The sequence below is a fragment of the Panthera uncia genome, chromosome B1 (genome assembly GCF_023721935.1).
Source record: "Panthera uncia isolate 11264 chromosome B1, Puncia_PCG_1.0, whole genome shotgun sequence".
Lineage (NCBI taxonomy): Eukaryota > Metazoa > Chordata > Mammalia > Carnivora > Felidae > Panthera > Panthera uncia.
This window is the reverse complement of record NC_064811.1, coordinates 86,228,234-86,242,320: the sequence shown is the minus strand read 5'-3', so window position 1 is coordinate 86,242,320 and position 14,087 is coordinate 86,228,234. Positions and strand designations below refer to the sequence as shown.

The 14,087-nt window shown below is 39.9% G+C and overlaps 1 protein-coding gene across 1 annotated transcript in view; it reads left to right on the top strand.

Annotated features, from left to right (window-relative positions):
- Window positions 1-2,021: 2,021 nt before the first annotated feature.
- Window positions 2,022-14,087, top strand: part of PPA2 (inorganic pyrophosphatase 2) — an 88,100-nt gene continuing 76,034 nt past the window's right edge. The window contains exon 1 of the mRNA XM_049630953.1: window positions 2,022-2,232. Within this exon, the coding sequence (XP_049486910.1) occupies window positions 2,058-2,232 (175 nt within the window). The 5' untranslated portion in view covers window positions 2,022-2,057. The remainder of the gene's footprint in view (window positions 2,233-14,087) is intronic.

Genomic DNA, 14,087 nt, shown 5'->3' with positions numbered 1-14,087 from the left:
TAGAATTCCCACAGACCTTTCCAAGGAAGTTGGACTGTTGGGAAAGAAAATGACATTTGTGGCAGACTGAAGTTTGTCCTCCATTATTCATTTTTCCCTTCGTCTGTAGTAGTATGGCTCCTACTTTGTATCCAGGCCTCTGATGACCCAGAAAAAAGGTTCCTAGTTTATAGTTAGTTGTGGCCCGTAGACTAAGTGCTGCTCAATGCAATGCAAGTAAAAGTAGTATATATAGTTTTTGGGATGTGTTCTTAGGGGAAGGGGCACACCCTTCTTTTTGTTTTTGTTTTTTTTCCTCCTTTCTTACTAGGTGAAATGAAGATGTGATGGCTGGAGCTGTAGTAGTCATTTTAAACTATTAGGGTGACCTTAGCAATGGAAACCAAACACAGAAGAGCAACGAAATAGAAGTAACTTGGGTCTCTAATATGGGAGAGCTCTGTTTCACCTACCTCCAGACATTTATGTTGATCAAAATCCCGACCACCATCTAGATAGAAGTATTATTCTCTCTCTATAAAGTTACATGATAGCTATAGAGCCATCTTGGTAACATTTCTGCCTACAGAATTTTGTAAGTAAAGGTTTGTTTCAGCCAATTTTTTAAAAATCTTGTCTATCTTGTTAACATTGAGAACCAGGGGATGTACTTGTAGCTATAGAACAGAGGAAAAAAAAACTAGTTTAGACTGGAATCAGATCCATAATCATGACTTAATCAATGTAACTTAATTAACAATCTGTGCAAAGATGTTTGTCTTGTAAGAGGCGTGATTTTAAGTTAGAATTATATTTTTCATGAATTTATGTATTCATTGAGCACAGGAACAGTTCACTTAGAAGCCAATTTTTATTACAGTGCTTTAAGAGATGATTTTAAAAATGCCTTCTCTTTTCATTAAAACCATTTCACTTAGTTTTCACAAAGATCTTAAATGCATTTTTTTGCCTCTTTCTGTAAAATTGCTACTTTTTGCTTTCACTTTTAACTGAATAACAGATATTTAACATTAAGTTTTAATTTCTAATGAAAAAAAATTTTTTACTGCTTTCTTCTGGATTCTCTCTTTGATTTGTGAGAATTGAACTTTATATTGAGAAGGAGGACATTGATGATCTTAAGAAGGTGGAGGAAGCTCATCTGAATTGAGATGGGGAAAGAATGTGAAGTGGAGATACTACTTAGCAACAACTGTTTTCACAAGTTTTTCTGGAAAGTGAATAACTAGAATTTCATATGCTAATAGAAAAATTTGGTAAAAAGGGACTTCCAGGAGCAATTTACCGCCACGACAGAGGAGCCATTATTTTATGCAGGGCATGCTGCCACAACCAGCAAGGATGCTAAATCTTAATTCCTAAGTGTTTAGCACATTAACAATCCAGTGGGTTGGTCAGGGTGAAATATGTTTACAAAGACCTGGGTACAGTACCAAGTGCCACTGTAGAAGTGAAAATATAAGAAAAAGAAAGGCTAAATCACCTTTAGTTTGGTTAAATAGGAAAGGCTTCATGCAGGAGATAGCATTGATGATACAAACATCTTTGCACAGAAGAAGTTAATGTTTTTTTTTTGCTCTAGAAGTCAGTGTCAAGGTCAAATCTTCACAAGGAGGTCTGATCATTCTTACGATGTTTTTGTGTGTGTGATGCTTGTCCCCTACATTGGACATCATCTAGAGCAGCACCTGGCACATAATTATCACTCAATATTTCATTATAATAAAGATAATATTATGACAGTAAATATTGACTGGATTGGTGAAGGCACGAACGCATATACACATTAATAAGTGACCATGAGCTCCTCAGGGGTGCTGGACGCTGTCTTGTTTACCTTTGAACCCTGACCTCACTGCTCATATACAGTGTACCTTACTGCAATTTGCTGGGCACTCCCATTTCTCCCGTTTCTCCAACCAGAGATTGGCTGGGGTGGGGGATCCAGATCCAGACCCGGGGCCAGAGTGTTGACTCCGGCCAGTAGGGGACGCCGGCGCGAGGCTCTGCCAGGACCCCAGCACCGCCCAGCGCAGAGCCGGACCGCCGTCTACGCCATGCGCGTGCTGCTGCCGCTCCTGCGCACGGGTTGGGGCTGGCGCGCGTGGGCCCCAGCTGCTGCCCGCTTGCCCCCGGTTACGAGTACAGGGCCCGGGCCGCACCGCGCCATGGCCCTCTACCGCACGGAGGAGCGCGGCCAGCCCTACACCCCCGATTACCGCCTCTTCTTCAGTAAGTAGCTCGCGGGGACTCCCGCGGACGGCGCGCCTAGAGGAGGCTCGGGCTGGAGCCTGTATGGTCCGCGCGGCCTCCTCCCTCCTTCCTTTGGGTGGCCGAGCGGCCCAGGCCGCCTGCCCGCACGCGGGGGCCCGCGCAGAGCCACGGAGCAGCCAGCGAAGGGGACGGTGAACCCAACCCCCAAATGCGGAGCGCAGAGACGCAGGGCAGCCGGCGGCGCAGCGCCGAGTCGCCCTGGGCGCGGCCAACCGCCCTCTCCGAGCCGGGCGCGGAGCGCGCAGGGGCGCCCGCGGTACCCCGCTGCGGCCGCGCAGCCTTAGGCGAGTCCCTGCCGCCATTCCGGGCTCAACGTAATTTAGTCGTGGGAGGGAAGCGCAGAATCCGCCCTCTGGACGGCTTTCTCGGGCGCGTAATCAAGCTCCTCCTCCCGGGGAGGGCCGCCTGCAGTTGGAGAGGCAGGCAGAACTTTGGAAGTGCCTCGTCCCGTGGGTCTTTTTCTGGGGCGACTCTGGCCAAGGATCTTGTCTCAGAAGCATGAATTTATACTCACAGGTTGGCACTTTGAATGCTGTGCTGCGTCAAGAGCCTAGTGGGCCTCAGGGTAGCCAGTGTCCTCCTCACATTGAACAAGCCCCAGAGGGCGACACGAATTGCGGGCGCTGAGCTGGCCGGCCAAGTCGGAAAATGACCCCGGTTCCCGTTATTCTCATTTTTCTTTGCAGCCCCACGTTGCACCGTGTAGGTTAGCAATAACGTGAAAATAGCGAGGTTGGTCGAGTTGCTTTCATGCCTCATTGATTTCAGAGCCCTAAGGGTAGGAGTACTCTTTCTGTGAAGTCGGCCTTGCCTGATCGCCCATCTCGTAGGAGCACCAGCTTTGGAGGCTTTCAGATTTAAGCCCGAATCCTGGATTTTTCAGCTCTTGGCTCTGTGACCTCTGATGAGTTTCTGACTTTGCTACGCCTTGTTTTTTGTCTTATCTGTGAAACAGGGCTGTAAAGATTACATGGTGAAGTGTATGTAGTGATTAGTCAGAGTGTATAGAATATAAATTATTATTAATAATACTTGTCTCATTATTGATACATGTAATTTATAAAATGTTTACACGTATCCTTAACTGAACTTAGCGTCGAAGGGTATTTTATGGAAAAGGAAACTGAATTTGTATACTCTTAGGATTATGATGCAACTGATAGTGAAATACCCATATTCTTCAAAATTGGTTGCTTTTTTCCTCTTTGGTACATATTTTTTTTACATCCTTGTTTAGTCAAGACTGATCAGGTGGAGAGGAACCCTTAACAAGAAGTCCCAAGTTTCTGAATGGATGTGTTCCCAAAGGTTATGTATGATGTGATGACTTTGGGCACCGTTTTCTATTGAAAGAGTGTTATGAAATGGCATTTAGGTTTTTGAGTAGATAAAAGCTTGTCTAACATACATGGCATGGTAAAATTATTCTAGATTTGCAAGAAGTACAGTTAATAGTAGACCAAAAACGTCAGTGTGTATTTATGAAGTGTGCTAGACACTGTTAGACATGGCACTGGGGAGATTTTCATTATGGGCCCTGCTTTCATGAGAGTCATAATACCAATATATTACATTATTATATTATATAGTAATTAAGGAAAATATAAAGACACTGAAAAATATTTTACTTGCATGTTGGCTGAGAAAAAATATCTTGAGGAGCCTAGAGTATATGACATAGTTGACTGACCCCTGGCTTTGGAATAGAGAGTCCTTAATCCTGACTTTGCGGTATGAGCTCTCACTTCCTGTTATTTGGGCAGGTGATTGCTTCATTTCATACAGGGCCAGTGTCTTTAGTTGTAAAATAATGCAGTTGACCTAGCGTTTGATCTTCAAGGTCCTTGTTGGTGCTGCCATTCATTGATTGAAGGTGTTGGATCAATATTAGATATTCTGACATTCTCTCTTGGACAGGGCCTCTATTAGGCCATCTCCAGGGCGGAATTGGCCACTCACCATGGTTGGTTTCTCTAGCTACAAGTGTATTTCAGACTCATGAGTTGTCCTTAACTAGAACGCCAGAGATATCTTTTTTACCCAGTTAGGATAAATGACAGAAAACAAGAAAAAAGGTTTCCTGAGGTAAATGTGCAAGAATTGGAAGGAAGGGTGGTTTGGGGGAGGGGCCAGGTGGTGAGGTTGTAATTGGAAGGTTATGTGGGGTTAAACAGTTCCTGAACCAAAACACCAGATGGCATCCTTGGCCCAGAACTGTGTACTGCTTGCTGGCAGGGGTAGGAAAAGTGAAAGGAAACCCCTTCAGTGTGAGGGAGTACGAGGAAAACAGTGAACACATTGCTCCTTTTAAGGATGGTCTCAGATTGGGTATTTTGAACTCTGGCAGTGTCTATATGCAGTAGTAGAGTGTAGTTGTACGTGACTTCAAAGAAAAATATGAGGGGCGCCTGGGTGGCTCATTCTGTTAAGCGTCTTACTTCGGCTCAGGTCATGATCTCGTGGTTCGTGGGTTCAAGCCCCATGTCAGACTATGAGCTGACAGCTCAGAACCTGGAGCCTGCTTGGGATTTTGTGTCTCCCTCTCTCTCTCTCTGCCCCTCCCCAACTCATGCTCTGTCTCTCTCTCTCTCAAAAAAAAAAAAGCATTAAAAAAAATAAACACTTGGCTGAAAAGTGTTATTCAGCATTATTACAGTGGAATCATTTCCCACATTTCCAAATATATCCCAATTCCCTGAAATACTACTGCATTGGGAGGTAGACCATTTTTGAGCTTCATATCTGCAAATGCTTTCTCTTTACTGCTATTCAGAAGAATCAGAATAAATGATAACTTTAATACTTTCTTTGTTTTTTCCTTTTTAATTAGTGTGGACTTTTTAGAAACAGTAGTGAAGTGAGACAGAATGATGTAGAGGAAAAGGGATCTTGCAGGGAATACCAGGCCCCTTTGGTGCCAGCCCTGTCCCTTTATTAACTTTCTGTGTGGCCTTGAGTGAGTCATTTAACTTATCTGTAATTCATTTTTTTAAACTATAGAAAGAGGAAATTGGACTAGATCATTTCCCAAACTGTGCTGAGTTGAGCACAGATGTACCATAGTTTATTATTAGGTTTCTTTAAACAGAGGGCTTCATGGTTTAATAAATGAGCAGAACACTTCCCGTTTTATCACCATCTTGGAGAGTCACAGTGTGCGTATTAAAGTTCTGGGAAGTTCTGATGTGAAGTAACTTGTCCTAAAATTTTGACTCCTAGAGCCCTTATTTCTCATCACATTTGTTAATATCATAGTGACTCCAGAGTTTTATGGAATTAAGTTGGGGAAGCACTGGGTGAGATGATTTCTGAAACTTCCCAAAGCATGTGTGTATCAAAGAAACAATTCTACACTAATAGGCATGTCTTAATGGTCTTGGGCCTCAGCTCAATTTCTCCATCAGCAAAATGGGGATAATGCTAATAATATTATAGAACTGCTGTGGTAGTTAAATGTGTAAATATGATCAGTGTCGCACACATGGCATATGGTAAATATTTAACTTATGTTATTTCCTTTTTTTTTTTTTTGAGTTCAAGATATAAGACCAAAATTCTTGTCATAATCTGTGAAGGGTGAAAACAACAGGATGCAGATAAAATTGAATCTTTTGAATATGTCTCGATGTATTAATTCCTAGGCCTCAGTTTTAATGGATACTGCCCTGCAGTCTTTTGAATTAATTGTGAAATCATGATGAAGTTAGACTTGTTTATATGGGACCAAAGATAAGCACTGCATGTCAATGTTCCTTTGATAGTCTGTATGTTTTTGTTTTGCTAATAACTTGAAAATTCAATATTTCAGGTTTTTTACATTTTCTCAAAAGATGAGTAGAAGCTATGCTTTTCATAGTTTGCACTTTTGTTACTATGGGATAGTAGGGAGCAAGTGACTGGTTTATTTAGAGAAACAATGCTGTAGGTAATTCACATTGCTTTATTTAGCATGAGAATGAATCATGCAGTTCTTTAACAATGAATGAATTTATTTTATCATTTATAGTAACTATGTGCTTAAGTTAAAATTACTACTGGTTTTCTTTTAAGTACATCATTTGAGTGGTAGGTGATAGAATCTGCAGTTGAATGTACCATACATTTGAACTTACTAAAATTTTCTGTGAATAATCCACACAATGTGTGTTTGAGTCTTAAATATATGAGTTTTGTAACCTTTTTTTTTAAGTTGGCTCATACCATGGAATTTGAATTCTGTGTAGAACATGTAGAACATTATGGTTATTGTGTGAATATTGAAGAATTATTTGTACTTGGTATTCTTCATTGTTAAAGCTTCCAGTAAGTCTCTAGAAATGCTTTTAGTAATAATATGTAATAGTTTGTTGGTACTTGGCATCCATGTAGCTATTTTGTATATGTACATGTAACCAAATACCGGTTTTGCATTCCATTCCATTTTCTCATTTACTAATACCATTAATAAACTTACTAATACCATTAATAAACTTTGATCCTGATACAACTTGGTGTTATGAGAGAAAAACATAGGTAATTTACAAAATAATAGAATAAAATCTCAATTCAGTCTAGTTGAAGGGAAAGTTTTGACATTGGCGATGTCAAGTGTATGTATATTGATGGGCCTGAAAGAATTCATTAGTTTATGCTCAGGGATGCTGTCTGATTTTTGACAAAGTGAAATATCAAGACAGGATGGTAGGGTGACTACAAGTTGTTTGTTGGATTTTCCCTCTAATAAATTTCCTATTGAATTGATAGTGAATAAAAAAGGATAACCCTAAAACAACAAATAAGAAGGACTCATCAGAGCGGGAGATTTCAAAATATTTATGGAACATGAAAAATAGATGTAACTGTGGTTATTGATGAAACAGCATGTATGAAATCCCAGCTTAAGTATATGTGTCAAGGGTCTGTAGTTTAAGAAGAAGCCAGGCTCCTTGCAGAACCTCAGAGTGGTTGTGGGTGGGATGTGGCACTTATCGAGGGGTCGATATAAGTTTTATTATGGAATAGCACACAGATGCTTACCATGCAGGTTTAGGACTTGTGGGATTGGCTGGCTTCCTCTACAGAAATTGAAGAAAGTGTTTGGAGGGAAGTAGAACAACCTGATGGTATTGCCCCAGCAGAGCCTTCTACATTCTAGCACTTAGGCTCCTACCGACCCCAACCAACACTTCTGACAAGTGTCAGAAGGAATGGAGGGGTAATTACAAAGGGATAGATAACAGAAGAGATCTAAGAATTTAAGGACCTAAGCATTCCTAGTCCCAGACGCATTATAAAATCTCAGAAAACTGAGGCTTTTATAAAGAAGATTCTGAAAGTCCTGGGGCTGGGGACAGAGGAGGGAGGGAGAACAGGTCACCTGCAAAGGAATGATAATCAAACTGGTATGTGACTTACCAGCATAAATGAATGCTTAAAGACTGGAGTAGTGCCTTAAAAATTCTGAGAGAGAAGAATTTTCCCCCTACAATTTATCCAGACAACATTAATCTAGACTGAAGACCAAATAAAGATATTTCAGACATTTAAGGACTTGGGAAATTTACCTTGTATGCATCCTTTCTTACAGAACACAAATTAGGGATAAGCTCCAGCAAAACAAGTAAGTAAACCAAAAAAGATGGATGAGTGCATGGGGTCCAGAAAACAGAGCTGAGCTGGAGACCAAAGAAGCAAAATCTTAGGGTGCCAAAAAAACATTCAGTCCGTGTTGCACCAAGAGGATAGCGATTTCAAAGGGAACTGTGTAAAGAGAGAATTCCATAGTCTCTGTGGAATCTGTGAGGCATTTGAATAATTTATAGATATGATTATGACTGACAATGGGAGAAACATAATTAGAAGCACAAGTCAAAATAGAAGCCAAACAGGAAAGGAAATTTAACTGTAACACTATACTTGGCCAAAAATCAGCACATAGACAATGCTTCTCAAACTTACTTCAGTGTAAGAATTATTTGCGGGTGCTTGCTAAAAATCTAGATATCCAGATCTCTTCTTAAGATTCTGATTCCCCGGGGGCCGCCTGGTTGGCTCAGTCGGTTAAGCGTTCGACTTCAGCTCAGGTCATGATCTAACGGTCTATGAGTTCCATCCCCGCGTCGGGCTCTGTGCTGTCAGTTCAGAGCCTGGAGCCTTCTTTAGATTCTGTCTCCCTCTCTCTCTCTGCCCCTCCCCCACTCACGCTCTGTCTCTCAAAATATGAATAAACGTTAAAAAAAAAAAAAAAGATTCTGATTCCCGGGTCTCCTGGGTGGCTCAGTCAGTTAAGCCTCTGACTTCAGCTCAGGTCATGATCTCACAGTACGTGGATTCAAGCTGCTCCGCATCTGGCACTGTGTTGACGGCTCAGAGCCTGGAGCCTGCTTTGGATTCTGTGTCTCCCTCTCTCTCTGCCCGCCCCTTGCTTGCTCTCTGTCTTTCTCTCTCTCAAAAGAAATAAATAAAACATTAAAAATTTTTTTGAAAAAAGATTCTGGTTCCCTAGGTATGGGGGGTCCAAAGACTTTTTTTTTTTAAACAAGCACTCCCAAGTTTTTCCTATGATTAGAAAAATTTTGGAAATACACTAATAGGAAAAGCACAGAAAATTCAGTGTGATTGTAGAACATTTACCACCTTGAAATGAAGAAAAAATGAAAATGCAGAAGATAGAAATTAGGAGAGAGAAAGAAGAATGAGGAGAAGGAGGTAAAAAGCCAGTTAGTAGGGTCAAGAAATACTGTGTTTGGTGGAACATTGGAATCAAGCTATAGTGTGTTAAGATTGGTCAGTAGAGAATTTAAGAGGAATACGTTGGGGTCAAATGAAACAAAATTTTCTCTTAGCATTGGAAACAGTAGATAATCTCTAAAATTGGTAAAGTAACAAATTATCATACAAATATATTATTTGGGGAGATGTAGATAATCACTAGACCTAAGGTAAGTTAAAGAGGTGAAAGTAGGTTGTTCTAAAAGTGGATCTGAATTAGAGAGAGGTGGGTACTGATGTCATTTTTTTTTTAATTTTAATTTTTTTATGTTTATTCATTTTTTGAAAGACAGAGACAGAGCACAAGCAGGGGTGGGGTGGAGAGAGAGGGGGACACAGAATCGGAAGCAGGCTCCAGGTTCTGAGCTGTCAGCACAGAGCCTGACGCGGGGCTCGAACTCACAAACCGCGAGATCATGACCCGAGCTGAAGTCCGATGCTCAACCGACTGAGCCACCCGGCGCCCCCTGATGTCATTTTTTTAACGATGTACATGCATTGCTTTGTTTAAACAACAAAATAGGTATTTAAAAGGCAAACTGATAGCAACAACTCGGTTTTAAATCTAAAGAAACAACCAGTCTGAACTTCATATAATGAAGTTCTCACTCAAGATTTATTACTAATTTATTATTCTGAGGCTCTGAGAAAGGGCTGTCTGTACTGTGCCTCAGTTCTGTTACCTTTACAAAGTGCCATACATTGCCACAGTGCTTGCTGCATATACCACATCTCTCTATGGCGCGTATGTATAATATAGATTACCCTTTTTGTTGTATAGAGAGGATCAGGATAGATTCTACCTATCTTTAAGTCTACTTTTTAGGGGCTCCTGGGTGGCTCAGTCAGTTGAGCTTCTGACTTCGGCTCAGGTCATGGGTTTGAGGCTTGCATCGGGCTCTGTGCTGACAGCTCAGAACCTGGAGCCTGCTTTAGGTGTCTCCCTCTCTCTCTCTGCCTCTTCTCCACTTTGCTCTCTTGCCCTCTCAAAAATAAATAAATAAGCTTAAAAAAAAATAAATCTACCTTTAGAGATTCTTCATACTCTATATGGAGCATACTAACATAGCACTGACCTTAGAAAACTTTTAATGGGTTCTCGTTCCTTTGTGCATTAGGTCAGTGATTAGCTTTCTGATAATGATGCCAAGAGGACCTTTGTCTTTGCACTTACTGGATAATGCTTATGTAGATGATTTAGTGCATTCCCTTTCTTGGCTGTGGATATAGCTCACTTTTAGCACGTTTGTATTCCAGCATCTAGTACATTACCTTTTACGTACAAATTGTACATTGCTCAATTGAAAAAATTGAGAAAATTAAGTTTCAGAGAAATTGAGTGACTTTATCAAGCTCACTAACTAGAAGTCAGGATCTTGATCTCTGTATTCATTGCTCTGTGTGAATTTACTGGTGTATTGCTCATCAAAGCATTATCATTATCTGACATTTAAAGCCATATTTTATTTTTATTTTAGTGTGTGTAATTCTTTTATTCTTTTTTCTTCATTAGTACATTTTTATTTATACTGTTTCGTGATCCAAATGGCTTCCAGTAGGTATGGTTATCTGAGACCACTCATTCACTAATAACTCTTTTTACGTTCCAAGATGCCAATTAGATACCACTTAAACATATGTATTGGCATTACCATAGTGTTTGAATATGATGTTTGTTTTTAAAAGTTTATTTTTTTAAAAATTTTTAATGCTTATTTTTGAGAGAGAGAGAGAGAGAGAGAGAGAATGAGTGGGAGAGGGGTAAAGAGAGAGGGAAATAGAATCCAAAGCAGGCTCTAGGCTCTGAGCTGTCAGCACAGAGCCTGATGTGAGGCTTGAACTCACAAGCTGTGAGATCATAACCTGAGCTGAAGTCGGATGCTTAACCAACTGACCCATCCAGGCATCCGTATTTTTTTATTTTTTGACAGCACACACGTGTGCTTGTGCAGGAGAGGGACAGAGAGAGAAGGAGAGAGAAAATCCCAACCAGGCTCTGTGCTGATAGTGCAGGACTTGATCTCTCGAACTGTGAGATCATGCATGACCTGAGCGGAATCCAGAGTTGGATGCTTAACCGACTGAGCCACTCAGGCACCCCTGAATATAACATTTAGATTGCAATTTAAAGAGATAGGTACCTAAGCACACTTCACAAATCTTTAGCTTTTAGCAATCACAGCTTAGGCTAGTCCCATTTTTCGCTCAGACTTGAGTAACATGCATTCATCTTAAATCTTAGTTTGTTGGGGCTTGTCCCCAGTTAACAAGAGCATTGGAGCTCTAGAGAAATTTAACACCAAATCAGTGTGCTAGAGGTATTTTTCACTCTTAATTACAAAGGCAGCCCAGCTATTTTGTCAAATTTCCTATACTTCCTTAATTTTAATAATGAAGTTCCCTGGTCTGTGCAACATCCTGAATTCTTAGAGCTGGGATTATTGTTAATTCCCATCACAGTGATAGGTCTCAAATGTAATTATTGATATAATCTGCTAAAGGATTGCATTTTTCTCAAAACTGTCTTATCTTTGTGACTTAAAGTGAAGAATTACAGACTGATTGCTCATTGGAACAAGAGCTTCCATTTATACTTTTTTTAAATTAAAAAAATAATTTTTTTAATGATTATTTATTTTTGAGAGAGAGAGACAGTGAGCGCGCACATGAGCAGGAGAGGGGCAGAGAGAGAGGGAGACACAGAATCTGAAGCAGGCTCCAGGCTCTGAGCTGTCAGCACAGATGCGGGGCTCAAACTCACGAATGGTGGGATCAGACCTGAGCTGAAGTTGGATGCTTAACTGACTGAGCCACCCAGGCGCCCTTTATTTATACTTTAATACATACTTTCCTTAACCGATTTTTTTTGCTCCGTATTTTTTAAATTGCATACATTAGTTCACTTTTTTTGTGTGAACAGTTCTGAGTTTTGATAAAATATAGATTCATTTAAACACTGTCATAGTCAAGGCATAGAACAGTTCGTTACCCCGAAATAGTTTCCTTGTGGTCTCTCTTTAGCCCCCTTACCCTGCACCCTCAAGCCCTGGCAGTCACTGATCTGCTCTTTATCCCTATAGTTTTGCCTTTTCCAGAATGTCATCTAAATGGAATGGTTTGAGTCTAGCTTCTTTCACTTGGCAATAGTTCATTCTTTTTTATTTGGGACTAATATATCATTGAGTAAAACACCCATTATATGGGTGTAGCAGAGTTTATCTGTTTACTATTTGTACATTTAGTTTGCTTCCAGTTTTGATTTTGAATAAAGCCACCTATAAACATTCACTTACAGGTTTTCATGTGAACATAAGTTTTCATTTCTCTCGGTCAAGTGCTTAACAGTAGGATTTCTGGGTCAAATATTTAACTTTATAAGAAATTGCCACACTGTTTTCCAAAGTGTCTGTATCATTTTCAGTTTTCACTGCCATAATTTATTTTAATAGAAAATAAAGGTGACCCATTTAAGTATCTGTGTTACTTATAGAAAAGTAAATAATCATGCAGCAAACTGATAATTTCGTTTCTTGTGTTACTCATAGAGGATTTTAAATTCAGGCAGAGAATTTGACGTTTGATCTGGTATGGAAAAGAATTTTTTTAAGATGCATCTTTTTTAACTAATGAAAAGAGCTTTATAGGTCATGGCAAGCTTTTCATATACTTTGTCACTTATGTACTCTTAGTCAACTTTATCCTACCTTGTACATGATCTTTCATGCACAACTCCCTTGTTCCTAGAGTGGGAAAAGAAAAATTACATGAACTTTTTGGAGGGAAAAATGAAATCGTAATAGAGATGTATTTATTGAATGCCTACTAAGTGCTGGGTACTTTCTGGATGCTGGGGACTGAGGAGAGAGCATAACAGAACAAATGAAAACAAACAACAGAAACTCCTTCCTGCAAGAACTTTAGTAATAAGTGCTAAGGAAAGCCTGTGAAGCATGAGAAGAAGAAATGCAGTTTTGGTGGAGTGAGGGCCATTGTTAAATTCTATGCTTCTCACTTTAGTGGGCTGACGCCACAGCTTGTTTTTGTTTATTTAAATTTTATTGTGAAATAATTTCAGATTTGGCAGAGTTGCAAAGATAGTACAGAATTCCAGTATATCTCTTACCAACTTTCCCCAAATGTTAATATCTTTCATTAACAGTGTACATTTTTTAAAACTAAGAAACCAACATTGGTACCAACTGTGAACTCCAGATTTTATTTGGATATGACTAGTTTTCCCACTAATGTCATTTTTTTCTTACAGAATCCAGTTCAGGGTACACATTATACTTAGTTATTGTATTTCCTTATATTCTCCCCAATCTAACAATTTCTCAGTATTTCCTTATTTGTTTTATGAGTTTGAGACTCTTAAACAGTATTGGTTAGTATTGTGTAAAACGTCCCTCAGTTTGGATGTATCTGCTGTCGTTCTTGTGATGAAAGTGGGGTTATGGGTTTGGGGGGAAAAATACAAGTGAAGTACATACCCTTCTCATCACAGCGTATCCGGAGGTACATGTTATTAACATGACTTTTCCCTGGTGATGTCAACTTTGATCACTCGGTTAAGGGTACTTCTTGCCAGAGTTCTCTACTGTAATGTTATTGTTTTTCCCTTTCTATGTTGAAGTGAGTCAGTCATTAAGTTTAGTCTGCACTCTGGGAGAGCAGGGTAAGCTTTCCTTCTTGGAGGGGCGACATCTATATGTATATATTTCTTGGAATTTTTTGTAAGAAATGTTTGTCTGTTCTCCCTCATTTATTTATTTAAACAATCATTTATTTGCATTAGTGGGTCTCTTGTATTATTTACTTAATAATTTGGTTTGTGATTGAATACTCTGTTATTTGTTCCTCAGTTTGTTCCACCTTTGACCTTTGGGAGCTCTTGTAGATTGGCTCCATTTCCTTTCGACATACAGCCAACCTTTTGTTTCTTTGAGCACTTGGTTGATTTCTGGTCCTACAGGATCCATTGGGTTCATCTTGTATAGTTTTTGTCCCAGCCTTAGAATCCGCCTCTTCTTTAAGAAGTCCTAGTTCTTTTTACTGGAGAATAG